The 26,945-nt window shown below is 45.6% G+C and overlaps 3 protein-coding genes across 3 annotated transcripts; 2 read left to right on the forward strand and 1 right to left on the reverse strand.

The window, feature by feature from the left end:
• Positions 1-13,144: 13,144 nt before the first annotated feature.
• Positions 13,145-14,617, reverse strand: LOC127772967 (transcription factor RAX1-like). The gene is made up of 3 exons (XM_052298968.1): positions 14,312-14,617; positions 14,079-14,208; positions 13,145-13,986 (listed from the first exon to the last, which is right to left on the reverse strand). The coding sequence occupies exons 1-3, from the start codon at positions 14,445-14,447 to the stop codon at positions 13,383-13,385; spliced, it is 870 nt and encodes a 289-aa protein (XP_052154928.1). The 5' UTR covers positions 14,448-14,617; the 3' UTR covers positions 13,145-13,382.
• A 4,007-nt stretch (positions 14,618-18,624) lies between these two features.
• Positions 18,625-22,130, forward strand: LOC127773866 (syntaxin-71). The gene is made up of 9 exons (XM_052300078.1): positions 18,625-18,917; positions 19,023-19,151; positions 20,023-20,188; positions 20,880-20,965; positions 21,076-21,144; positions 21,240-21,284; positions 21,388-21,450; positions 21,539-21,615; positions 21,814-22,130. The coding sequence occupies exons 1-9, from the start codon at positions 18,762-18,764 to the stop codon at positions 21,827-21,829; spliced, it is 807 nt and encodes a 268-aa protein (XP_052156038.1). The 5' UTR covers positions 18,625-18,761; the 3' UTR covers positions 21,830-22,130.
• Positions 22,131-22,652: 522 nt separating this feature from the next.
• LOC127773867 (probable histone chaperone ASF1A) lies at positions 22,653-26,081 on the forward strand. Its single transcript, XM_052300079.1, has 3 exons — positions 22,653-23,023; positions 24,997-25,112; positions 25,303-26,081. Exons 1-3 carry the CDS (start codon positions 22,915-22,917, stop codon positions 25,642-25,644), a joined length of 567 nt encoding a protein of 188 aa, XP_052156039.1. The 5' UTR covers positions 22,653-22,914; the 3' UTR covers positions 25,645-26,081.
• Positions 26,082-26,945: the final 864 nt, after the last annotated feature.

Genomic DNA, 26,945 nt, shown 5'->3' on the forward strand with positions numbered 1-26,945 from the left:
TCGTCACTCTGTCAGCACACAAACGTTGAAGGAATAAGTTCATTTTAGGTCCCTCTATTTGTCGCCCAGTCTGATTTTCGTCCCTAAACTGCAAAACCGGGTACGACCCGTCCCCAAACTTATGAAAATCGGACGAACAAGGTACCTTGGCGATTTTAAGGGTGGTTTTGGCTGACGTGGCGCCTACGTGTCCATTTTGACTCGGTCTTCATCTGATGTGGTACTGACGTGGCTCTTACGTGGCAATCCGATCCAGAAAAATAATAAAACCCGTGAGACCCACATGTCAGTCTCACATAAAATAATAATAAAAAGATGGGACCCACATGGACCCTACATGTCAGTCCAACTCACCTCTCCTCTTCTTCCTCCTCTTTCCCCATCTCCCCTCTCTTCATCTCTCTCTTTCCAGGCGACGGCGGCCGCTCCTCTCCCTCCCACCTGCGGGTCGCCGCGCGCCGCTCCCCCCTCCCCCCCCCCCCCCCCCGCTAGTCCCAGTGCGCTGCCGCTCCTCTCCCGCCGGCCGCCCCGACGAGCTCGCCTCCTCCCTCGCGGCGATGGACAGCGCATGGCCAACGGCGGGCGACGGTGCACAAGGCGCCTGGGGCGGCGGCGGCCATCTCTCTCTTGCGCACTCTCGCCTAGTCGTCCGCCGCCCTTCTCCCCGATGGCCGCCAGCGGGAGAAGAGGGATCGAAGCCGCACGCCTCTCCCCGTCCCTCGGCTGCCGCGGCCCTCCCGTTCCCTCCCCGGCGCGCCGCCTCTACTTCCTCGCCGCCGCGGCCGGGGACAGCCACACTGATGCCCTCCCCTCGTCGGAGCTCCGCAAGCGCCATGGCGGCTCCACTGCTTCTGGTGGTGGTGGTGGTGAGGACGAGAAGCTCCACTTGCTCCGTCGCCTCCTCGCGCGGCCCGACGTCGCCATCGACGCCTACATCGTCCCCACGTGCCTCGCGCGCGCCATCGCCCGCCGCCGGCCATGCGCTGTCCGTCGTCGCGCCGTTTGCTGCCGCCGTGCTGGACGCCGCCCGGTGAGAGGAGGGAGCAGAGAGATGGGGAGAGCCGGAGAGAGGAGGAATGTCATGCCAGAAATTCCCGAATAGAATTCCAAGCAGAATGTGCATTAAAATCCCCGTCCAGGACCGGCCGGGTACACAAACGACAAAGTTGACATACAGATCCACGTCTTACAAACATTATAAAAGTCTTACAAAAATGCAGCGGAAAACAAAAGATAACTGGAGCTAAGCCTTGACTTGAACTGCAGCGGGAACACCACTCCACAGGCATCCTCGACGGCACGGACAAAGACTACTCCTCGGAGAAACCACCATCGGACACATACTCGTATTCTGGGGTTGGGGAAAATAGAGCAAGACTGAGTACTACCCACTGTACTCAGCAAGTCATACCGGAATAGGGGTATGATGCAGGGAATTATCAAGGAGAGCTAGAGTGGTTCATTTGCATAAAGCGAGCATTTATAAACAGAAGTTGAAAGAAGTAAACAGTTGTAATAATTAATCAATATTGATCACTCACTGTCCAACGCTACACCACGTTGCGACAGGCCCAGCCATATACTATCCAATTTCATTAGACTACACTAGGATGAAACTAATCACGGTGAATCTGGTTGACCGCCCATAACCGCGGGCACGGCTATTCGAATAGTTTTACTCTGATCAGAGGTGTACAACTGTACCCACAAGACACAGCCCCACGACACGTTCCCGTGCGCCGACATGCCACCACGACATACCGGAAAGAGGCCGTGACAGGACCCTTCGCATAACCCCCTCTAGCCAAGCACACCGCACCTCAAGTTTCACCCCCGTCCCCAGCGGGCGACGGGCAGTCCCCTCTCGTGCCTAAGTGAATCCGGAAGCCGCATAGGCCGTCGCAGGGCCCATCCAAACTCCATCACGCCCACCCTTGCCTGGATGCGTCGGCTAAAGAAAAGCTACACTACAAGCCCAGCCGTTGCCAACGCTGGCTTGTGATAAGTACGAGGAATTCTTCCAGGGTTTCCCGCGAACCGGTCCTTAATTGCCATGGGTGCGACTAGCAAAACCATGCACCCACAGCCCACCATGTGATTCATTTTAATTAATCAACACCAAAGCGGTGGTACTAATCCAACATCACCACTAGAACCTGCAGTCTATACTTTAATAGGATTTTTCCCCAATGTGTGCTAGTTGAACTAAGCATGGCTAAGCGATTCCTAGTCCAAAGTCTATTCATGTTATAGCCCAAGCTAACAAAGGAGTATGGTATCAAAATAGCATGGCTGTAACAATAGGTAAACATCCCATAGTAACATTATAAAACAATGCAGTATTTGAAGAAAAACAATAGAGCATTTGCAATATAGGATCAACATATTCAAGTAACAGGCATGACTTGCCTTGCTCTGCTGCTGGAGGAACCTCGGCGACTATCTCGAAGTACACCGGAGCGTCGGAAGACCCGGAATCTAAGCGACATACAAGGCAAACAATGCAAACAGGCTATAAGACTACTGAAACAGAGAACAAAACCATTTTTAATGGATTCTACACATTTTTCTTGATTTACTGAGACTTGAATGGGCTTAAAGAGAGCACGGATGAATTAGTTATGAATTTTAGAAGATTCACTGTGTTTATTACTATAACAAAAGTCCTTAAATCATTTATTGCATAATAAATCCCAGGGCTGACGTCATCAAAGGGGGGGGGGGCGGCGCTGACAGGCGGGCGGCCGGCTCGCGCGGCTTAGCTGGTCCTCGGCCTTCGGCCGGCCCAGCGGGAGGAGGGGGAGAAAAAGAAGAATGGGCCGGCGGCCCATTCAAAGGAAAAAGAGAAAAGACAAGGAAAGAAAAAGGAAAAAAAAAGAAGGAAAAAGGATTTTTCCTGGGATTAAATATTGCTTGTGCTCATTTTTAATTGGTTAAAATTATTTCGAGAGCTCTAAAAATTCCACTAAAAATCTTATTAGCAAATTTCGACATGTAGAACTCAAGAAAAATTCCACATACCAATTCCGATTATTATTTGCATTAATTTATTAAGGTTTACTCTTGCTTTACACTGGTATTTTCTTGAGACCATTTAAAACTCCAATTTAGGCTTGGGAAAGAACTTCGGGGTGTGACAAGGAAGAAGATATTGGATTCGGTCAATGACATATGGGGCCCATGTGGGCCCACCATATTTATTTTGTGTAGCTGGCATGTGGGACCCACCATTTTTAAAATATTTTTTGGGGGCTGACATGTGGGCCCATGATTTTTATTATTTTACCGAGATATAATTGCCACGTCAGCGCCACACCAGCGCTACGTGGGACGGAGACCGAGTCAAAATGGCCAAGTAGGCGCCACGTCAGCCAAAACCGCCGAGGGATCTCGTTTGCCCGGTTTTTGTAAGTTGGGGATGGGTCGTACACGGTTTTGCGGTTCAAGGATGAAAATTAGACTGGGTGACAAATAAAGGGACCTCAGGTGAACTTATTCCAACGTTGAAATTGCTCAGTCATTGGGCCGTCATGAGCGGTGGGAAACGTCATCCTGCACATGCGGCCTGCACTACCAGCCCACTAGTTGTTGGGCCATTTGAGGCTTTGAACGCAGTGTGCTCGGAGAAGGAAAGCTGATTAGCTGAGCCTTTGGTATTATTCAGGCCCACTCGTGTACATTGCCTTCATTGTTACAAGAACAACTTCGAACCCGACCAGAGAGGTCAGTTTTCTGCTATCTGTTAACTAGTTCTATCTGGCATGCATCTGATATATGCTAATGATGCTATGCAGGTAAACTGTAACTCGGATGTTCTCCTTCTTTTGATAACAGGGAACTGTATAACAGAATGCTTGAAACCTGATGTTCAGTAAACCGTCATCCAGCAGCTAATCGAACTGCCGTCAGCTAACGCATTCGGTTTTGCTGCAACCTCATGACTTCACAAGTGGACTTGCATTCTGCAGTTATATCTTCCCAAGAATCTTGGCTAGCAATTGCTGCCCAAGAGCTTTGTTACTTCTTACGGAATACGGACTGCAGCTTGCAAAACGAAAATAAATTATACAGTACTTCAGGCTGACCTACTGTTACATTTCTCATTTTTCACGGAGGGATTATTCAATGTACTGTACTAGTACTAGTATTCTGCTAGGATTTCCAAGATTTGATAATTGGTGACTTTGTTCATTTTGCATAGGAGTATGACTGTATGACAGGACCACATGACGCGATGCACTGTATTTTGAAGTGTACACGGTGACAGCATTCACGCGTTGTAGCTGCATGGCTGCATCAGGTTCAGAGAAAAGCAGGCCGAGGCAATAATGAATGTAAGACGGCTTGTTAGTATTCTTAATCACATGAATCTTTTTTTCAAACTCATTTGAGACTTGACATCCTCCAAAAGCTTATCAGAGTCCTGTTAAACACTAATTACACATTTGATCCCATTATTGAGAAAGGAAGACTACCATCAACCTGGCCCCTCCTAACAAAAAAAATACATCAAGCAGGCCATCTTGTCAAGGTCTCAAGGATAATTATTCAACCATGAAATCAAGAAGATCTCACCACTTGTTGAAGTATGTCATAGGCACCAAGTCCTCTTTTGCTAGCCTCCAATTACCATAACTAGTTACTACTTGTATACTAGCTAGTAACTGAAGACCCCATCACCTCACAACTCAATGATTAAAACTTAGATTACCACTTGTTCTAAAGTGACTGTTTTTTTTTCTTTCAATCACGTTTCAGTTTCATCCATCCTCTGCATGAGTTATATGACCAGAGCGATGATCACAGTGTGAATCGTCACCTCTTTAGAATTATTCTGTCTCTAATGATTGTATCTGATCTTATATATATACACTGAGTGCTATCACAACGACAAGAGCGTAGCATTGACTTGCAGCTGGAAAATGTGACAAAACTGACTATCTCGCGGCCGTTTCAGCAAACAAATGGACTGAATGCTACTCTATTGGCCATGGAAACTTGTGGAAACGAAGCACTGAAACGTAGACTTGGCCTCAGCTGCAAAACTTCAAGGATTGAGACAAACAGAATTGGATGAGCGATCGCGTTGGTGGAATTTTTCTATCTTGGCTGACATCGAAAGCATTTCGGTTCCCCATCAGGCCGTCGCCGACTTTGTTTTTGGGGGCTTGATATGATTAGAATAAGAGAGGAGTTCTATCCAATAGGTTTTTTTATTAGCTAGTAGTATTCAATTAGCTTAGCTGACTCCTTTGCTAGAGGATTACAAAGTCAAAATGTTCAGCTGTAGGAAACACATTTGAGGAGATATGTACAGTAGCAATGTAGCACAATTCTAGAACCAGTTGGTTGGTGACAATGCAAACAATACTACAAGATCGACAAAGCGATTTAATTCTCTCCTAGTACACGAATTAAAATCTTTGGGTATGTTTTACTTTTAAACTTTATCTGTAGTGTATAAGAAAAACGAACTTTAAAAAGGAAGAAAAAACTCACCTAGAAAATGGGGAAAACGCCAAAACGTAACATCTCTGCTGATAAATGCCATTTCTAGCAAGAAAGTATTTTTTTTTCCATTGAGGTGATGTGCCCTTGTTTCTTACATTTTATCAAAATAATTATAATTATTTTAACAACATGGATCAATATATGATATATCATTACACAAACACAAAGGTTAATATTTCAAACTTTTAAAAAATATATAACTATAAATGATAGTACATGTATTATGCATTAGCTAGAGTTTAATTTATTTTTAAAAAACCTTCTCTAGATTGAAATTAAACGGCTATGTATTTGAAGTTATCTATCACTTCCTCCGTCCCAAAATATAAGAAGCTAAAAATGAATGGAATATTTTCTATTATTACGAATTCAGTTATAGGTTTTTATATTTTAGGACGGATGAAGTACATAATAATCTATATTATTATTAAATTATCTTAAAATTATTTGGAAGGCGTACAAAAGATGATGACCATTACCTCCATGGCTCCATCTACAGTAAACAACTCCCGTTTCTAACGTGTGAGTTGTGACCAATAATTCCCCTTGTCAGAAATGTTCCTTTCAGCGATTGCCACCAGCCGCCTGCAGGTACCAAGATTGTCAAATCACCTTTCAGTCCCCGCGCGGCAACGACACTAGTACAACAGCGCAAGTATAGCCGGCCAGCTAGGCTTGCACAGTTGTACTACATTGCCGCCCGCCTCGATCGTCAACCTGCAGACGCACACGCGCACTAGCCCGTGTCGCCGGCGCTCGCAGGGCCCCCCGGAGACGACATGCCATCGCCTCGATCGCTAAAGCCGTCGTCCACCTCCCCGGCCGTCGCTGTCCTCTCCTCCCCCTGCGCGAGCAAATCGATCGAAATCACGGTGGCTCATGCGATTCTCTCGTGTGTGTGAACGGCGCCAACCGTGGCAGATACCCTCTGCCGAGCGGAAAAGGGTGTCAAAATGCGGTCGCATTTTCTGCATTTCCAAGCGACCCATCCAAACAAGGACTCGCATGGAGTAGCTAGTTCTAGCCCCAAAAAAAAAAGGGGCGTGATGTTAGTTATAGTTAGTGGAGGGCTTTTGACTTGCAGCGTCCGGCCGCCGGTGTACGGAGGAGAACAAGGGAACAGCCTAGCGAGCTATCTGCTCCTACCTACATCGTCGTCTCGTCAAGGTTTTGTTTGTTCGCTGGTCGATGGATTGGAACATTCGCGAGACCCTTCTTTGGCATGCGTTGAAATTGTTCTCTCGAAATGGACCGAATAATTGTTGAGTTGCGGTACGGATCATCATCCTTTTTAGGGTTCCACTATATATATATATATCTCTTGTAAGCCGCCGTGCGGCGATGTAACCTCACCTCAGATATAGTGAAGATATTTTGCTGACTGGCGTCCGTGGTTTTTCTGGGAGAGTTTTCCACGTTAAATCTCGTGTCTTTTGTGATTAATCTATTGTTTTTTATCGTTTGTTCGTCTATCGTTTCCTAACAATAATGTTCCTCGATAAAGGACCGAATTGGAGTACTAGCAATGAAATGTATGCACATCTGAGTACGAGAACTAATTAAACAAGCAGAATCAGAGGCCAGGCTTTAAGCAAATTAAACTCTGCAGCGTACAAACACAGTTAATTAAGTCCATCGTCTCGTGATCTCGTATGATCAGAAGAATAACACGTGACGGCGACGCTGCTGGGCAGAACACAGACGATACATGGTACTTATCCTCATCTTAAGCGCCTTGATCTTTAATTTATATGTGTTAACACTGATTATTTTTTGAAAAAAAAAAGGCGGATTTGTGGAATATTCAGCGGCCGGTATCGACAAGCGCAAGCGATAGATGGGTCAAGTGGGGGTTTTTTTTTTGGGTACAAATATGTGAACGATTGATTGGGAAAGATCAACCGCCATTGATACTGTCGCTACGTGGAAATCTCAAATCTATAAGCCTAGTTCGTATGTCTATCTGCCTGCCTAACTCGACCATACTTGCATTTCTTTCACGACTAGTTATAGCTCGAAATTGATCTTCTACAGATATGGTTGGTCTGGCATGTAATGGATGAAATTTGCCGCTACCTGTTGGTGCGTGGGTCTTGTGTTCCCAAGAAGATGGCTAGTTTTGGCGTTTTATTAGGTTGGCTCTTATCTAGTGTGAGATCGGACGGTGAACAATAGCGGGAAACAATGTTTAATTTAGCTGAAAGTGCGCCGGGGGGTTTGGGCGGGGGGGGGGGGGGGGGGGGGGGGGCGCAAATAGAACGGCTGACGTGGCGCGCTAAATCATCAGCGATCCTACGGCATTTAGAAAGATAAATATTCTATCTGTTCTAAAATATAAGTATTTTTAATATAGTGTCAAGTCAACCATTTTTAACTTTGACTATTAATAGCAAAACAAATAAAAAGATCAATCATGTAAAATTGATGTTGCTAGATTTATTATTAGACAAACTATCATAATATGCAACTCTTTTTATTTAAAACATCTTATTTTTATACTTATTATTGGTCAAAGTATCATATCGAATATTATGTCAAATTCAAAAAATGCTTATATTTTGGGATGGGGGAGTAAGTGATTGACCTACAATTTTTTGATGAACTTTTATGTATATGTATTATTAACCTATAATCCTTTAAAATATAGTAGTGGTGGTGATGGTTCTGCCACCATCCTATCTCCAACTTATTCTTTAGGAGAAAAAGAACATGTGGGGCTAAAGAGCCACATGTTTACCACCCTCCTCAACTCTCTAATATTTACTTCTCCATCTCAAAATGTTGTAACTTAAGATAAGATTTTGCCCTAGGACACATCCTGTTATGAGAAGAAAAAAGATAGTGTAGACTGTAGAGCCAAAAGGTCCACATGCCATAGCAAAAATATATAGCAACTAAGAGATAGTACATTAAAAATGATGATAATAATAATAGGTTAATGATAGTATACTGGTGTTTTAAAAGCTAATAATGCTGAAAAATGGACTCGAACATAAGTTAGTGACGCATGCCTCAAAATGAAAAGGAAAAAAAAAACAGCAGGAACAACATGTCGACATGTTCACAAGCGGTACCAAGAGTCAAGACAGAAAAGGCAGATGCTGAACAAAGCATCCAAGTTTATCCCCAAAAAAAAACTGTATACTGTACTAGTAATGAATAGAAGACCTATGACATGTACAGTCAATGCATGATGCATCAGGATATCCAATAACCGAGACCAAAAGTTACACAGAAAATTGAGAAGTTTGGTTCACGCCAAAATTAAAAGTTTGGTTGAAATTGGAACGATGTGATGGAAAAGTTAAAAGTTTAAAGAAAAAGTTTGGAACTAAACAAGGCCTATAGAAATAGCAAAAATGTTTCACGGGATGCTAAAACAAATTAGGCCCTGTTTAGTTCACACCAAACTTTCCCCAAACTCTAAACTTTCCATCACATCACATCACATCCAAAACTTTCCTACTCAAATAAACTCCCAACTTTTTTTCTAATCTACCAACTTTTCCCAAACTTCTCCCCATCTCAGAAACTAAACACAGCCTAAAAAAAAAACTGAGTTTGTTAGCGGTACAAAAAGCTCAGATCTTCAGCTTTTGAAGTCACTACTCTGGATTGTACTAGCATCCATGATCAGTCCATGAATATATATTTTCTGAAGGTAGGTCCCTAACTCAACGTTACCCTAATACGGCTACAGAGCGACGTATCCGTATCTAATACAGCAACGGATACGGATACATATCAGGTACGTTTCGATACGTATTCCGTACGTATCCCACATATTCGCGATTTCAAAAAAACAAAATAAATCGAGATACGCCAGCGATACGGCCGCAACATGCCTCCGTCTTCGCTCGCATCAAGGATGCGCCGCCTCATACGCTCCCATCCTGATGGCTGTCTCTCGTGCGTGCCCGGCGATGCCACCAGAGACGCCGGCTGCAGCAGCGCGCTTGGTTGCCGTGCGCGGGCCACAACGTCCTCTCCGCGAGACGGAAGAGCTGCCGCGGCTGGGCGGCGGCGCACCTCCTTCGCCACCAACCTTGGAGGCCACAACCGTTGCCGGGCATAGCAGAGGCCGGTGGCAGGCTGGCCGCTGGCAACATCAAAGCAGGGAGCTTTTTCTTTGTTTGCTTGAGTGCCTGGCCGGGTAAATCCATGCTCTTTGAACGTTTCTTGCTTGGATCTGTTATGCCTTTCTTGTTTTTCTTAGGATAAAGTACCATCGTTTTTGTTAGATACAAGTGCTAGTGCATCTAGCAATTCTAGTGGTTACTGGTTAGTGCGGCTGCTAATGTTGATGCAAAGTCATCAAGAGTTATATGATTGAACTATTAATATGTGGTTTTTGGGATCTTAATCGCTTGTTAATTTGAATTGCTTATAGAAAAGAAAATTACAAAATATTGATATGGAATCGGCTACACTAATAATAGTATTATATCGCTTTTTCTTTATAAAAGCTCCTTCTTTTTTGTATTTTTAATATATATTAATGTAATTTCCTTAATTTTTTGTGTGTTTTTAATATATATATAGACGTATCCCCATATCCTTGTTTTTTTTTGGAAAATGTCGTATCCGGAAATTGTCGTATCCCCGTATCGACGTATCGTGTATCCGTATCTCCGTGTCTGAGTAACGTAGGATCCCTTTTCCCCGACAGCTTTAAGAGCTTGGGTGATAGTATGCTCTGCAAGATGCTGCTTACCTTTTGTTCTTGCAATAATCCTCGGGCTAGTTTTTATTACTAGTACCAGCTCAGAAAGAGACAACAGCAGCGAGCGCACACACACGGACATGGACATGGCATGGGCGGATGGTCTCTCTCCGACTTTGTTTCCAAGGGCCCTGCTGCACTTGCACCCTGCACTGCACTTGCTTGCGGTTGCCGGCAATCGACGTGTGTCTGTACTTGCCGTCGTGGAATCGTCCGATTTCACGACCAACTCAGCATCAGCGATGACATGAACAGTCTGTGTGCATGTGTGATGGATTGAGATCAGGGTGCACTTCGATATTGCAAATGCACACTAAAGAACTGCAATCAATCTGAGCCTTTCATATTTTAATCTAATGGTACATGTTCGCTGCTACGATATATATAAATTACTATTATTACTTGATATAGTGAAATGGAGCTACAATAATGCATTGATTTTGGCCTGCTTTCTCAAATCTCAACACGTGGTGTTACACTAACAGCTGCACCATTCGTGTGTGATATATGATCATAGTAAAGGTTACTGATTTTGCTTTCTAGTGCATTAAAACATTTGAAGTCTTGATTGTGAAGCTATGGATGTTTAAGTTGACACCTCTGTCATCGATGTAGGTGAAATTAATTATTTGGAATACACTCGTGATCTTGACCGTTATAAGTATTTCTAAGGACGTTTTCAAGACAGTTAGACATCGCGAGGAGTTAACAATGTTTGCAATCTGCGTCCGTACTGGTCCAACCGAATGCCGGTTGCTGATACATGTGCATATGCTTATCCGTTTGGTGAGCAATAATTCTTCAGTTAGAGCAACAAACCAAAGCAGAGTCTGAAGACACTGTTACTATGTCTTGACACTTATCTGAGCTAGCAAGTGAGCAGCTTTTAATTCTGAAAGGAGCAAGCTATCCAGTTAGGACACTGCATCCATGCATTTCGTTCTTGCTGTCACATGGTCCATTTCTCATGTCAAATCAAAGAGATACCTCAACGAACTGATAACGCAGAAGTCCACGGCTCTGAAGGCACTATTCGATCAATGCATGTTTGTCTATTTGTCCTTGACGAATGCATTTTGCCACCTACCTTTGATGCCGAGATGTGCCGCTTTGAGTCAATGTCAAGGTACTAACAAAATCACAACCCTCCATATGTAAATGAGCTACAATGACCTACTCATCGTAACTGCTTTGTAAAATGCAAAACATAAGTTACTGCTATGCGTATGAAGGAAACACGAACGAGGTACAAATATATGTTAAACATGGACTAAAACTTAATGGAACTAGCTATATTTATCATACCACATTTTTCAAAATATATTATCAAATCGTTTTTACACAATAAATTACCTATATTTACTACGTAATTGCACTGTTTTTTTTATAATTACGTTTTTTTAGAACTACACAATACAATGCAGACACTCACAACATACGCACGCATACTCACCCGTATGAACGCACGCACATAAACCCTACCCCTATGAGTATCTTTGAAGACTGGGCCGGTAAATCTTGGAGATTGACGAAGTCACCACAGACGCCTCGTTGTTGATGGGTAATACACGCTATGTAAAGAGAACTATGGTTAAAAGTAACAATCGCATAGGGGAAGAGTGATTAAGAACAAGTAAAAAAAATGTGGTGTCATATTTTTAACCAAAACTGAAACTTGATCCCTCGCAAGACAATGTCAAGCAACGAAATTAAAGATTTGCTTGACAAACCAGATAGATGTACACCTTGGAAGTGAATCCTCTGCCATTACCGTTGTGTAGTAGATGCCGCTTATAACCTAGGTTGAATTATATAGGATTTTTCAACTCAATTGTCTTAAAGACCAAAATGAAAAAATGCAACGTTATAAGGGGACCTTGCCTGTTGTTTTCTCCACAAATGGTTTATTTGTAAAATAAGTTATTTTGGGGTTTGTTTTCAAATGTAAATAAAAGTTTGTTTTTTATAAAAAAAAATCCATATTCATCTACTTTCCAAATAAAACTACAGTGGAGGATTGCACTGGCTTTTTCCCATCCTTTGGCCTTGTTCTACTTGGCTTTTGCCGGATTTTCTCATGCCGACCACGAAGACCTGGAAAATGTGTGGATCCCTGGCGTACACTAAGCTAGTAAAATCCAACAAGGTAAGTACTGTTAACATGTTATTACTGATGGTTTTAATTTGCCTAGACATTGACAAACCCACAATGAGCAAAGTTAGAGAGACTTTTTTTTTGGAGTAATTAGTTAGAGAGACTTTTAACTAGAGGTCTCCTCGGTCTCCTCTGATCATATGTATAGAGCCCATCACGAGCATGACAATTGTCAAGGAAGCTTCTTCGAAACCGATCCTCCCTCCATTTCCAGGGTCAACTAGGCTCGTCCTTGTCGTGCACTTGAAGTCTTCAATCACTTTACAAAGAGACACTATCCATGCCCCAAGTGAGACTACCCAAATAAACAATGACATCCAATGACCATGTGATCCACGGCCCATAGGCCCCCTAGGCCATACGATCAGGATCAACTTGCCACCGGGCAAAATCAAAAACAAAATGAGAGGGAAAAAAAAATACTCCTACGTGTAACGTGACAGAAAACCGTCCACACGCCTCTCCTCCCCATTGGCCCTCGAAAACCGGAACGGGTCAAGTCCATGACACTGTGCGTGCGCGCCGCACGAGAACTGGTCCATGTCTCGCACACGTTGTTCTTCTGAACCTCTTGTGCCTCACCTAACATTTCGTCTCGTCAGATTTGTCACTGTGACACTGTACATGCGAAGTGACTTCGGCTCGGCGAGAGGGAGACAGACAGGGGCGTATCGTTTTCGGGACGCGCTAACTTGTCCGGTGTACCGGAGAGCCAAGCCAACGGATGGATCGCGTACGAACTGACAAGCGTAATCGCTGGAGAAATTTGGATCAGTGCAGATACATCTATGGATTAATTTACATGTAACAATCGATCACTCATAATACACGAGAAAACGCCAGCTAGAGAATGGGCCACTCGAAGAAGAGAAAAAAATGAAAAAAAAGAGAGAGAGAGCAAGAATTATGCTAGTAGCAAGTGGCGACGCATCGATCAATCGATCGATCGCCGTTGCGTTCGCAAGAATTCAATGGAGGTTTTAGTGTGTCCTCCTATGTCAGGGTGTTGCAGAGACCCTGTGGCTTGGCGTAGGCGTGGTCGGAGGCCGCCCACATCTCCGCCATGTTCGGGAAGTAGCACGCCGAGAGCTCCAAGGTGGCCTTGCTGTCCGGCGCCGCGCCGGTGAAGCCGCTGAACAGCTCGGCGTAAGGGAACAGCGGCTCGCCGGCCGTGAGCTCGCCGAGGAACACGTCGTCGAGGGACAAGGCGTCGGACGCCCAGCCGCCGTCGCCGTCCGCCGTGACGGTGGCCGGTGGTGGCACGGGCGCGAGGTCGGTCGGGGATGCCGCCGCCGCCGCCGCGGGTGGTGCGTCGAAGCGGATGAACTGCTGCTGCGGCGGCGTCGTCGGTGGCGGGTACATGGTGGTGGTGGTGGTGGCGGCGGCGGCGAAGCAGGCGTCGCCGCTCGAGCTGGTGACGGACGAGGAGGCCGGCGAGAGCACCGGCGCCATCGCTGACGACGTGCATTGGCTCGGCGCCGAGGCGGCGGCGCGCGGCTGCACGGCGCCCATGGCTTTCTTCTTGAGCTTGGTGTTCCAGTAGTTCTTGACGTCGTTGTCAGTCCGGCCGGGGAGCTTCGACGCGATGATGGACCACCTGGCAACGCACGCAAACAGAGTCAGTTCAAGAACTCAGAACAGGATCAGTGAAAGAAAAAAGAAATATTCATCTCCGGCTTAAATCATCACCTGCTTCCAATCGAGTTGTAGAGCGAGCAGATGATGTGGTCCTCCTGCTCGGTGTAGCCGCCGTGCTTGATGTCCGGCCTCAGGTAGTTCAGCCACCGGAGCCTGCAGCTCTTGCCGCAGCGGTTGAGCCCTGAATCACACAAGAGAACACGCAGACATCAGAATTCACATACAAACATGGCGTTTCATCACCGGCTAGCATCGACGACGACGAGCAGTGCACTAATACCGACCTGCTTTCTGCGGGAGCGCGATCCAGTTGCCGCCGATGCCGTGGCTCTGGACGTAGCTCCGCAGCTGCTCGTCCTCCTCCGGCGACCACGGCCCCCGCTTCACGCTCGCCTTGTCGCAGCACGGCGCGCGCCCCATTTTTTTTGCACAATCCTCCTCGCCACCCGCGGCCTCCCTCGCAGTCGCAGCAACCAACCAAGCGATCGATCGATCGATCTCGAGCAGAAGACGATATGCGCGTCACCGGCTCGTGTCTACTCCAAGCACAGGGACGGCAGCGACCGAGACCGACCGATGCAATGCAACCCGCGACGGGTTGATTTATAGCGGCCTTACGCGACGGGGAGAGAGAGGGATGGATTGCCTTTCGCGGTTGGGCCCCAGCCGCCAGAGCGGCACGGCGTTGCATTCTCTCGTCTTGCGAGAGGGAGTTTGTAGTACAATTTTGCGCTATAGTCAGTGTTTGTTCCCTTCAAACTTTAAAAAATTCCGTCACATCAAATATTTGAATTTAAACTTTAAAAAATTCCATCACATCAAATATTTAAATACATATATGAAGCATTAAATATGGAAAAAAATCAATTGCACAGTTTGCATGTAAATTGCGAAACGAATCTTTTGAGCCTAATTACGCCATGATTTGACAATGTGATGCTACAGTAAACATTTGCTAATGACGGATTAATTAAACTTAATAAATTTACCTCACAGTTTACATGTGACATCTGTAATTTATTTTGTTATTAGTCTACCTTTAATACTTTAAATATATTATGTATGTCTATACTTTTAAAAAATTTTGTCACACGAACCAACTAAACGTGGCCATATTAACATCCTGCCTGCATTATTCCTCCTCCCCTGCCGTCGAGCCGTCCCTATCGTGTGTGCTAGCTCTCCATTTTGTCGTCTCGCGTGTGTGCGAGTGTTATATTAGCCCTTTCATTTATTTATCCTAGTACTATTTGTTTTAGGATAGCAGCAATTTTGCCTTTGACCAGACGAGTTAGCCATGCTTTCACACACGAAGAAGCCTCAACGTGTATTGATGATCCTGGGCAGGGTCAATCCCTTTGTGTTCACTGCATATCATTGTTTCCCTTTGGCGTTAAGTACGTGGAAAAGGAGGTGTCATGCATCGGAGCACTTCTCTCCGTGTTTCGATTCTCTCAAAAGTGTGCGTCCAAACGCTAGCCGAAGGAGAAAAGCTGAGCCGGCCCGGCCGGAATCGGCGAACTCATCGTCGTCAATAGAAAAATGGAAGCAAAGTTTTTGCCAGAATATAATGGGAAAGCCTACCAGCCATCAACAAGTTGCTGCTTGGCTCATTGGCTGCATTGGCAGTTGTCAGGTTTGTCAAACTCTTGACATATTTGTTTCTGCTCGACGCCTTTTCCATATTATTCTGACATGCTAAAGAGGGGCACATTAGTTTTTATTTTTTTTTGGGTGATGCTTTCGGTTTCGTCCTATGTACGGGTTGTGTGGTCCAAGCTTAGAGTCGAGAAGTGTATGCAATTATGCAAGCATGAATCATCATGAGACACAAAGAGTGATTAAACAAACTAACAAATTATAGGAGTTCTAAATTCGAATGCTTTTGATTAGTGTGTCTGGGACAGCCTTAGTTTTGCGGTTACGCGAGCCCCATGTTTTTGACATCACCATCACATGGTAGTATGGCAAAACACACTAAACTACTCGTAGGGCTACTCTTTTTTTAGTCTCTCCTGATAAGTCCCATCTTTTTCTTTAACTTCTCTAATGACAAGTCATGATCAGTCATAATTCAAGACGAGAGGAAATTCCTCGATTGATATGGAGTGTTTGTCGCATCCCTTATATGCCACCCAGTGACGTCGAGATAAATCTCCAAATATTAAGTGAAAAATAATCATACTGGGTAGTGTCATACTGTCATCATGTCCTCGTGGGATGAACTAATGAGCTAATGATCAGTGCAACAAGGAAATGCAAATTATATCTATAAAAAAAGCAGCAAGCAAGGAATGCAAACTATCTATACTCCTTATAAAAGTTATAAGGGAGAACTCTTTTTTCGAAGAAAAAGGACATGTAGTGTTACACGCTGCACATATCGACCACTCCCATGAGAAAGAAAAAAAAGGGAGAGTGTGAGACTAAAAAAATCCACAAGTCAGGAACAAATATCTACATCAATTGAATTAAAAGATTATAATAATAGATTAATGATATTTTCTTTAGTTAATTAAAATCGTGTTGCAACATATGGGCATTCTGGTAGTTTCTCAAAAAAAAGGAATGCAAACTACGGCCCACATGGAAAGCTCAAAATGCACGCAAATTGGTCCAAACCGGCCCAATCCAGTGGCATCGAGAGAAGGAAAAAGTACACCGAAGGCCGCTCAACTTGTCATTGAGTTACAAAATCGTCCTCCAACCGCAAAACCGGATACAACGCATCCTCCAACTTATAAAACCAGGGTAAACTAGGTCCCTCGGTGGTTTTGACCCCGATTTTTTCCAACGTAGCAGCTGACTCAGCGTGGGACCCACATGTCAGGATGCCACGTCATCTCTCTCTTTCCCCTCTTCTCTCTCAGCTTTCACCTCGTCTGGGTGGGCAGGCCGGCCGACGGGTTGGGGAGGAAGCCGACGGGGCGAGGTGGGAGAGGAGGAGGTTCGGCGGCCGGTGGGCAGGCGGGTCCGCGGTGGCAGCCAGGCGACAGGCGGAGCGGAGGCGGCCTCCCCACGCCATGGACGACGACGGCGATGGCGGCCTTGCTATCCCCATCCCGCTCCCCGTCGGCGCCATCCGCCTCCGCTCTCTCCTTTCCCCGCTCTTGTCCTCTCTCTGCCCTCTAAATGGTCGATGTCGATAGCCGCCTGCCGGTGCGGCCTGACCTCCTGCGCCCCTGCCGCCGCAGCCCCTTCCTCTCCCGCAGCGTGCCTGCCCACCGCCGGCCGGCCGCTCCGGCCCGCGTCGTTGCCCGCTTCGCCCACCATTTGCCCGGTCCTCCGGCAGGCCGGTGCGGCTGCCGCATCGCCGGTCATCGCCGGTCGTTTCCGCGTGGCGGTGGGCGACGACGCGCGGTGCCTGTCGCTCCGGTGCCCGGACCCGTCCTGCTCGGTCGCCGGCGAAACAAACAACAAAACTCTCGCATATCAAATTTGGCACGAGCTCTCGCATAGCCGCTGAAAATTTACAAGCACAAAGATACTATCCGGCAATCCAGGCCATAGATGACGACGATTAATTTATGAGCAGATTAAGAACCAATTAAACAGTACACGAAGAAACGGGGAGAGAATTCGAAGAACGATGAAAGCGAACAAGTCCCCAGACCATGCAGCTAGCTGGGCAAGGGCGCCGGCAGCTGGAACGGCTCCGGCAGCCGGACTTCGCCTCCTGCTGCGATCGACCGGCTGCAGCCGAAGCAGCTCCAGCAAGCCATCACCCCAACCCCTTCCCTTCCTTCCCAACCCGCCGGCCGACCTGCCCACCCAGACGAGGAGAAACCTGAGAGAGAAGAGGCGACGGGCGGAGCGGCGGCCTCGCCGTCGCGTGCCTCCACGCTCGCCCACGCCGTCGCCTTCGGCCTTCCCTCCCGCGTGGCAGCCGCCGCCGCCGCCTCCTCTCCGCCACGACGCTCGCATCCGCCGCCATCGCCTCTCCGCCGCAGCCGCCGCCTCCGCCCTCTCCGCCACGACACTCGCACGCCTGCTGCCGCCTCTCCGCCACAACGCTGGCCCGCTGCCTTCCCCTTCTCTCGTGTCTCAGCCGCCACGTTGCCGCCGCCGCATCGCGCGCCGGCCGTCGGACCTCTCACCCTGGCAACCCCCTCCCCACCGCCGGCCAGCCTGCTGATGACGTTGCATCCTAACAAGTCGAGACGAAAGGAGGGGACAGGAAAGGAAGGGAGAGGCTGGCCGACGTGGCATCCTGACATGTGGGGCCCACGTGGGTCCCATGCTGAGTCAGCCGCCACGTCAGCTAAAACTGGAGTTAAAACTACAAGAGACCTAGTATGTACTGGTTTTATAAGTTGGGGGATGCGTTGTATCCGGTTTTGTGGTTGGGGGACGATTTTGTAACTCGATGACAAGTTGAGGGACCTTCGGTGTACTTTTTCCTCGAGAGAATTTTGCAACCCAAGGAAATTCAAATTCAGGCCCATATAGAAAGCCCAAATGCAACCCAAGTTCATCCAAATCGGCCCATTCCAATCTAACCGGGCCGGTTGGTGCGGCCCACATGACGGGATCGCCACCGGCCGGCCAGGCTGTAGCCTCTCTGACCTTCGGCTCGTCATCTCCCCCTTTCACCGTGCGCTGCTTGGGTTTGCTCGGGCGGAGAAAGGAAGGGCAGCGTCGCGGTTGCTTGCTTCCTCCCGAATCCTCGCCTCGATCTCGCTCGCGGGCGGGCGGAGGGATCGTGATCGGGATCGGGATCGGGGGCGCGCGAAGATGAGCGTGATCGACATCCTCACGCGGGTGGACTCCATCTGCAAGAAGTACGACAAGTACGACGTCGAGAGGCTCAACGGCGCCAACGTCGCCGGCGAGGACCCCTTCGCCCGCCTCTACGGCTCCGTCGACGCCGACATCAACGAATGCGTCGAGGTCTGGATGCGAATTCCCTTCCTCCTCTCTGTCTCCGCGTCCGATTTGGTGGTTGGTTGGTTGGTTCCTCCCCTCGATCTGAATCTGGGGGGCACTTTGTTTCAGAAAGCGGAGGCGGCGAAGCAGGAGAAGAACCGCGCCACGGTGGTCGCGCTCAACGCGGAGATCCGGCGAACCAAGGCCAAGCTCGTCGAGGAGGACCTGCCCAAGCTGCAGCGCCTCGCGCTGAAGAAGGTTACTGATCTATACACTCCCCCTTCTTAGTTTGGGTGAATCATGCTAGATCTGCGGATACTGTGGCCCGAGGACTCGGTCTCTCCTTGTTTTAGTGTAGTACTCGTAGTAGCTTCCACCTTACCGCGGATGGTGGATGTCTAAATTTAGGATGACTGTAAGGAGGCTCTCGTCGTTGAGGAAGTGATTTGCATGGGCCATTTGATGTTGACGGAATGGAATTTAGGATTGGTGGACTATGTTTGATTTTTTGGGGGGAAATTTGGGGTTTCGACTGTCTGGGACTAGACTTTTCTAAATTTTACTATGAACGAGTCAAGACTTTTCATTGGATTGCTAGAATGAACACTAATCGGGTGAAACTGGGGTCTAGATAGTCTCAGAGAGGAACTCACCACATAGTCGTGTGGTTACACATTGTATTCTGTAATTGGCGTCAAATATGCTGTGCACAATCCATATGAGGTCTCTTCATCGTTTCAGTAGCCTGTGTTTATTAAAGAATAGATTTATTTATTTTAATTAGGCTATTGGGTAAAGGTGATGCAGTTGATGTTAAGCCTTCCAATATTTTCTGTTGACCCAGAACTTAATGTACTCTACATTTTAACTTGACATTTCCATAGTGTTAACTTTGTAATATTGTTGTTCCCTTGCTAAAGATTTCTGTCCATGCCACCTGCATGTTTGCACTAGGCAATGTGATGTCCTTGACACTCTTTCTTCATACATGCCTGTGTTGGTTATACTATATTTTTAAAACATGCTTTTATATTATTCAATTATATGATATCTATAAATTGTACATAACAGTTTTTCACCTAGAATTTTGAAGAATTGGTTTTCAATATTTTGTTGCAACTTGCAACAGGTCAAAGGGCTCACAAAAGAGGAACTTGCGACCCGTAGTGATCTGGTTGCTGCCTTACCCGATAGAATACAATCAATACCAGATGGTAGTTCAAGTGCAAAGAAAAATGGGACTTGGGGCGCCTCAGGATCCCGTACTGGTGGAGCCATTAAGTTTGACACTTCTGGTTAGTAAGCATCATTCAACATATCACATGTGTGTTCTGTATATTGATATACAAAATATGCATATTTTTTTTCTTTAAAGATGTGTCCAACTTCTACTTCCCCTACGCATCGGTTGTTCTAGATTGCAGTAAGCTGTACATTTTGCATTTGTCGGTCATTTTATAAGTATCCTGCATGTGTATGAGGTCGCGTTTCCAATTTATGAAGGAATCCTAATATTAGGTTCATGCTTCCATATGCACATGTGGTTTTTTACGAAGTCATTTTTGGTACCGCACCATCATCAATGTCACGTGCCAACTTCTACTTTTTAGTACACTATGTTAGTGTATATTTTGATTAGGTAACTCTTGTTTCTATATCAGTATGACAGTGTTGAAATATACAACCATCAGATTGACAGAGTTTTGATCAACCATGCGTGCCGTCATGCCTAAAGTTGTTTGAGCAATGGTTTTCTGTTTCTTTTCTCATCATTTCGGGCATGCTCCTGTTGGATGCTCTTGTTGGTCCTCTTGAAGGAGTCATGAGCTGACTGATTAACCATGCGTGCAGTCATGCCTAAAGTTGTTTGAGCAATGGTTTTTCTGTTTCTTTTCTCATCATTTCGGGCATGATCCTGTTAGATGCTCTTGTTGGTCCTCTTGAAGGAGCCATGAGCTGACCTACTTTCCCGCTTGCCACATACAGATGGCAACTTTGATGATGAGTACTTTAAGGGGACAGAAGAATCAAATCAGTTTCGTCGGGAATACGAGATGCGCAAAATGAAACAGGTAATATATTAATTCCCCGAACACGCTTTTCTTTCTTTTCATTTTCGGCTACTGCTGGAAGTGGGATTTCTTATGTAAGGTGACCTGTGTATGGCATTGAAATTCTGCAGGATGAAGGTTTGGATATTATCGGTGAAGGGCTGGAAACTCTGAAAAACATGGCATCTGATATGAATGAGGTTGGTTGCTGTGCTTCATCTTGAGTTATACAATACTATACGATGCAATGGTTATATGAAACATAGTTACCATGCTCAATTTTTGTGATCATCAGGAACTGGATAGGCAAGTTCCCTTGATGGATGAAATGGACGAGAAGGTTGGTTCTCCAATAGCCATGGATTCCTCTTCTGCAATTGTGCAATATCCAGCAATTCTTAGTTTATTTATCTCTTATTTATATGGTGTACTGATGAATGTAGGTGGATAGAGCCAACACAGATTTGAAGAATACCAACGTCAGACTAAAAGAGACCGTTCTTCAGGTAACACCTAGCACTAACTTCCCTTGGCATGCTTGGTTGATTGCTTGAGTTAAATACTTATTCGCTTCTCCTCGTGAACTGTTATCAGCTGAGATCTAGTCGCAACTTCTGCATTGATATCGTCCTGCTCTGTGTTATTCTTGGTATTGCGGCTTATCTTTACAAGTAAGTGTTTTTGTTTCCAGACAAGCTTCAATACCGAAGTAAACAATCTTCTCGACATTCTCTCTTTACACGACATAAGACCATTCCCACATTCTTAATTATATTTCTTGCATATTTTCTTTGTCATACTAGTGAGGTAGCTTGTTACTATAGTTGTTAGACCATTTGCTAATATTTCTCCACGCTTTCGTGTTGCAGTGTTCTAAAAAAGTGAGACCGGACTGTGCCATGGATCTATTTTCCACGTCTTCCGGTGATGGATGGATGAGTTTCGACGTGTCCACGAGCTGTTCCCTTTATTTTTATCTCATCTGTGTAATAGTAGTATGGTGTTCTTCCGGGACTTGCGAACATCCTTGTTGAAAGTTGAAACAGTGAGCATTGTGCGTGCGAAAACCTGACGTCTTCTGTACATCTGCGAGTTTAATTCTTAGCAAGAGCGTGTCAAACATTCTGTTATGAACTATGTAAACCTTCTCATGTATATTCATTGCATCAGTTCTTTGGTTGTGCCATCACGTTTTGTGTTTTGAAGTGTTACTATAACACACATAGAAAAAACTTCTCTTCATGGAATTCATTCATAAGAGGATAGAAATCGAACCAAAATCAAAGGCAGTTAATTCACCAAAATTTACCAAACTTGTTTTATTACTCTCCAAAATTCATGTGAAATCTCTCCAATTCTAGTATGCGTTTGATCCTACTGTTACAATCGCGGGAGCGAGGGAGGCGCTGGATTTACCAAACCGTTTGGGATGGCCCTACTGTTATAATCACGGGAGCGAGGGAGGTGCTGGGTTTACCAAACCGTTTGGGGTGGAATCGTCAGACCGAGGGAGGTTTGGTTAACCGTTTTTTTGGGGGGGGGGGGGGGGGGGGTGTTATAGTTTGATGGTTACCAGCTTACCACAAGTGATATCATAATTTTAAAAACTGATAAGATTATCGCATGAAATAACTACAGAATAGTACGGTTTTGGTTTTGTAAACCCTGGGAGGCGTACTAAAATTGGGGAATCTCGTGAAGTCTCTCCCCCCTCTCAGTTTTCCCGTTCGTCTCCAAACCTGCGAGAGGCGGCTCCCTCCCGCCATCCCCATTTGGCTTCCCGCCCCAATTCCCGCCGCCGCATAAACCCTCCACAAAAGGGCTCCTCCGCCCTCGCCTCTCCCTCCCCATCTCGCCTCGCCGCTCTCCAACCCATCGCCGCGGCCGCGCGCGATTCCTCGCCTCCGCGGCGAGCCTCTCCTCTCTTCCTCCGCCCGGCGGCGTTGGCGTTGGCGGCGGCGGCGGCGGCGATGAGCGCGGTGAACATAACCAACGTGGCGGTGCTGGACAACCCCACCGCCTTCCTCAACCCCTTCCAGTTCGAGATCTCCTACGAGTGCCTCATCCCCCTCGACGACGGTAAGGCCTGCCTCCCCTTACCTCCTCCTCCTCCTCCTGGTTCCGTTGGCGCGTGGCGGCGTGCTAGGGTTTCGTGTGGTTGGGGGTGTTCGTTGGGTGCCGTCTCGATTCGGCGATGCTGAGCTTTGGGCCGTGTTGGTTTCGTTGTCGTTAGCATGTAAAGTCCGGAAGTTGGGGAGTGATGCATGACTCTACCATGGGTTCCATTTTTTCCACCACAACCAGATAAATTTTGTGATGTGGATGGTAATATATCATGTTGATTTCATTCATGGTGAATGATAGCGTTTTGTGTAATTGGCAGGCTAATAGCGAATGCTGCACACACTCTAGCATGTTTCTTATGCATTGGCCAGCTTGACAAATCAGAGGAATCACTTGTTTCTTTTTTGTTCGAAAGAAGAAGAATGTGGGATAATAACTAGGAACTTAGTATGAAATTAAGAGATAATCAAAATATTTTTGCCTGGCATTTAATCATAGGCGAAACTAAGGAATTACTTGTTTCTTTTTTCTTAGAAAGAAGAAGAATATGTGATACTAACTAGGAACTCAGCATCAAATTGAGAAAGAAGTAAAATATTTCTGCCGAGCATTTAATCATAGTCTTGTCTCTTTTTCCACTGAGAGAAGAATTATATGGGATACTAACTAGGAACTTAGTATCAAATTAAGAAAGAAGTAAAATATTTCTGCTGAGCATTTAATCATAGGCAAAATGGTGAGCACCGAGAGCAGGGCTCGAACGCAGGTCACATGGATATAAGGCAAGATCTTTGCCATTGAGCTATGTGCCAGTTCTCAAGGAACCACTTGTTTCATTTATCATCTTTTGATTCATGACCAAATTAGTCGATGGGTTGATGAAAGACTAATATTTCTCATAGAAGGCACCTTGCTAGTTGCTTGGCCACAGCTTGCAGAAGTGCGCCGAGACAGAAGTTGATGCTCTTTGTTTTGTTAGCTTCTCCTTTGCCTTAGTTAGGGATCAGTTCAAGTTGCAAAATTAATTGTCACGGAGTTCTCTAGTATTGGTATTATGTTGGATATGTTCTTTGTTCCTCATGGCAGTATGTTATGATATCGAATCTAGCCTACCAGTTTATAGATTGATCTTGTTAGTGTCTGTTGTCAGGATGTTTGGTGCTACCCCTTTTCAATATGCGGTAATAGACTAGTAGTGTAGCTGACACACTTTATGCAGATGTCACAGACAAATTTATGCCCATCAATTGAATGCGCAGTAAAACAACGAAATGGGAATTTTTTTAAGAAGAAAGACCCAAGTTTCTCAGATTGATTCCATGGTTTCAGAAAAGAGGTTATCCTACATATGTGTAGGATGAATGATCCCTTCAGACAATTGGTTTTTGATTGGTTACAAACCTTGTAATTTCAGTTCCCATGTTTGTTTGTAAATATTTATAAATATTTTCCTAATAAAGAAAAAACTACTGGGCAAGGCCTGGTAGCTGACTGTGAATTTATACTTTTCCTCTATTGTTTTTGTTGAGGGCTTAGTCAATTGCAGAAAAAAAAAATGATGTTTTGCCTGTCACAACTGGAGTTTTCGTCCCAAGATGTCAGATTCCCTCTCCTATCTTCATCGATTCTGGTAGATTGTTCTACTGTATTAACTATCCTTCTGCAAGACATCATCTAGTGTCCTGGTGTGTCTGAGATTCTACAACATTCGATTGAGATCATTCTGTCTTGATTGTGTGTTATTGGTGTTGATCATTATCAAGGGACCTTGAAGTGTTCAGAGATGTTTTTCTTTTGTGCAATGATAGACAGGAAATGTGCTGCTTTTCTTCTCTAGCCTCTACTCTATTGGTTCTGGTTTGTTGATAATTGCACAAAGTAACATGCGTGTTGGACAGTGGCAAGATATGCTATATGTGCTTTTAATTTGCTTATTTCATTTCTTGAGGATATGTGATGATAAAAAGGTTTGTTGATTTACCTTTTAGATCTGGAGTGGAAGCTTATATATGTTGGATCTGCTGAAGATGAAAATTATGACCAACAATTAGAGAGTGTGCTTGTTGGCCCTGTCAATGTTGGGACCTACCGTTTTGTACTCCAGGTAAATTTGGTTTTGCTATACTAAAATACTAATATTTTGATTCCAATATCTTTATAGTGCACAATGGATCCAGAAACCCTACCACACTTTCGTTCCTTGTTTATTTTTTCTGCTTCAATTAAGCCTTAAACTCAGATTACAGAATTATTAAATTTTGCATCTCAAAATTGATGTGCCATTACCATTTTAGGCTGACCCACCGGATCCCTCAAAGATCCGTGAAGAAGACATAATCGGCGTCACTGTGCTGCTATTGACATGTTCCTACATGGGACAGGAGTTCATGAGAGTAGGTTACTATGTGAACAATGATTATGACGATGAGCAACTGAGGGAGGAACCCCCGGCAAAGCTTCTAATAGACAGGGTGCAGAGGAACATTCTGGCTGACAAGCCCCGAGTCACCAAGTTCCCAATCAACTTCCATCCTGAACCCAGTACGAGCGCAGGGCAGCAGCAGCAGGAGCCACAGACAGCTTCGCCGGAAAACCACACAGGCGGTGAAGGAAGTAAGCCCGCTGCTGATCAATGATCAGAGTGGGGATGCTAACATTTTGATGCCCGTGCCTTTTAGGATATCTTGTGATGCTGTGAGAGTGGTGATTATGCTTCTTCATTCTCCTAGGTTTGTCATTGGTGTCTCGTCTTTTGGAAGGCAAATTGTTCCCTAGTTCCTGGTGGTTGCTGAAAACTGTATGTTCTCTTGAAATCTGCCAATCTGGATAAGAGTACTTGCGCAAGTTCTGTTTCATCAAATGCTGGATGCTTCTTTTGTCTAGACTATAGGGTGCTGCAGCCAAGAGAACCCATTATTAGTCATGGGTCCTGTGTTTGTGGTCTAGATTACTGTAACTAACCGGAATCCTTTTGCGCACTTCTGCAAGTTAAATGGTATGATCCGTAAGCGGGATGCTTGTTCAGCCTCAATTTTCATGATTTGGCTTGCGAAATGAGATAGTTCTGAATGTCTGATGCAGTGTAACAGCTGATGTATTGTGGTGTCTGAAATCAGATGCTACATTAGTATATCCTGTGTATTTGGTGTATCTACTTGTGCCGGTGGTCTTTGAATCGAGTGTCTGTTTAGTTCCTAGCAACTGCAGCTTCTCACAAAAGCTTCAGTTTCCCTAAACAGTCCATATTATTACCTAGTAGATTCTAAAAATCTATGGTCGTAGAATTTAAAAAGTAAACTAGAAACCATATTTTGAAAAAGCCTAGCTTCTCTAAATCTCAGATTCTTAGAATTTTAAGTTCTCATAAACAAGTCTAAGCTGTGTGGCACCAGCATTCAAAGTCTCACACCATGGTCTCTTTGTCTGGAGAAGCGAAAAAAGTTCGGTGTTTTGCCCGCCTGCGCCGCTACCTTATCCGGTTATCGCTATAAATAAACCATCTGAAGCATGAGGCGATTCTGACGCTGCGTTGGTTTGGATCGGCACGCCTGCTCGGACGCGGTAGCAATGCCGATCACGCTGCCGCAGTGAGTCAGCGCGCGCACTCGCATGCCGTCTTTTCGGCAAACCGACGTCTTGGCGACAGCGACCATCGGCTGCAGGCTGTTTCCTCAAGAATTCCTGATGGCACCGCCGGTGGATGCAGGCTTCTGCATTGCCGCATCAGACATTCAGATCTGCCAAATTTGTCACATAGGTTTTCAGTTTTCTATAGATCTTTGAACTTCAAATTGCGTGTGCTGTAACTCACAGTAGAACCCTGCAAAAAACATTGCCATATGCATATAGTCGACGCCGAACTACTACTACTTGAGTTCTCTCTGTCCTCACATATAAAAATCGACAGCATCTTCAGCTGGTTCCATGAAGAAGACGA

The sequence above is a fragment of the Oryza glaberrima genome, chromosome 5 (assembly GCF_000147395.1).
Source record: "Oryza glaberrima chromosome 5, OglaRS2, whole genome shotgun sequence".
Taxonomy (NCBI): Eukaryota; Viridiplantae; Streptophyta; class Magnoliopsida; order Poales; family Poaceae; genus Oryza; species Oryza glaberrima.

Excerpts from the sequence above, each read along its gene's own strand:
- LOC127772967 (XM_052298968.1), bottom strand. The coding sequence starts at position 14,447 with ATGGGGCGCGCGCCGTGCTGCGACAAGGCGAGCGTGAAGCGGGGGCCG. Across the intron at positions 14,209-14,311 it reads CGCGCTCCCGCAGAAAGCAG|GGCTCAACCGCTGCGGCAAG; the intron begins GTCGGTATTAGT and ends TGTGTGATTCAG. Across the intron at positions 13,987-14,078 it reads TACAACTCGATTGGAAGCAG|GTGGTCCATCATCGCGTCGA; the intron begins GTGATGATTTAA and ends GTGCGTTGCCAG.
- LOC127773866 (XM_052300078.1), top strand. The coding sequence starts at position 18,762 with ATGAGCGTGATCGACATCCTCACGCGGGTGGACTCCATCTGCAAGAAG. Across the intron at positions 21,285-21,387 it reads TGGATGAAATGGACGAGAAG|GTGGATAGAGCCAACACAGA; the intron begins GTTGGTTCTCCA and ends TGATGAATGTAG. Across the intron at positions 21,451-21,538 it reads TAAAAGAGACCGTTCTTCAG|CTGAGATCTAGTCGCAACTT; the intron begins GTAACACCTAGC and ends AACTGTTATCAG.
- LOC127773867 (XM_052300079.1), top strand. The coding sequence starts at position 22,915 with ATGAGCGCGGTGAACATAACCAACGTGGCGGTGCTGGACAACCCCACC. Across the intron at positions 23,024-24,996 it reads CCTCATCCCCCTCGACGACG|ATCTGGAGTGGAAGCTTATA; the intron begins GTAAGGCCTGCC and ends TTTACCTTTTAG. Across the intron at positions 25,113-25,302 it reads CCTACCGTTTTGTACTCCAG|GCTGACCCACCGGATCCCTC; the intron begins GTAAATTTGGTT and ends TTACCATTTTAG.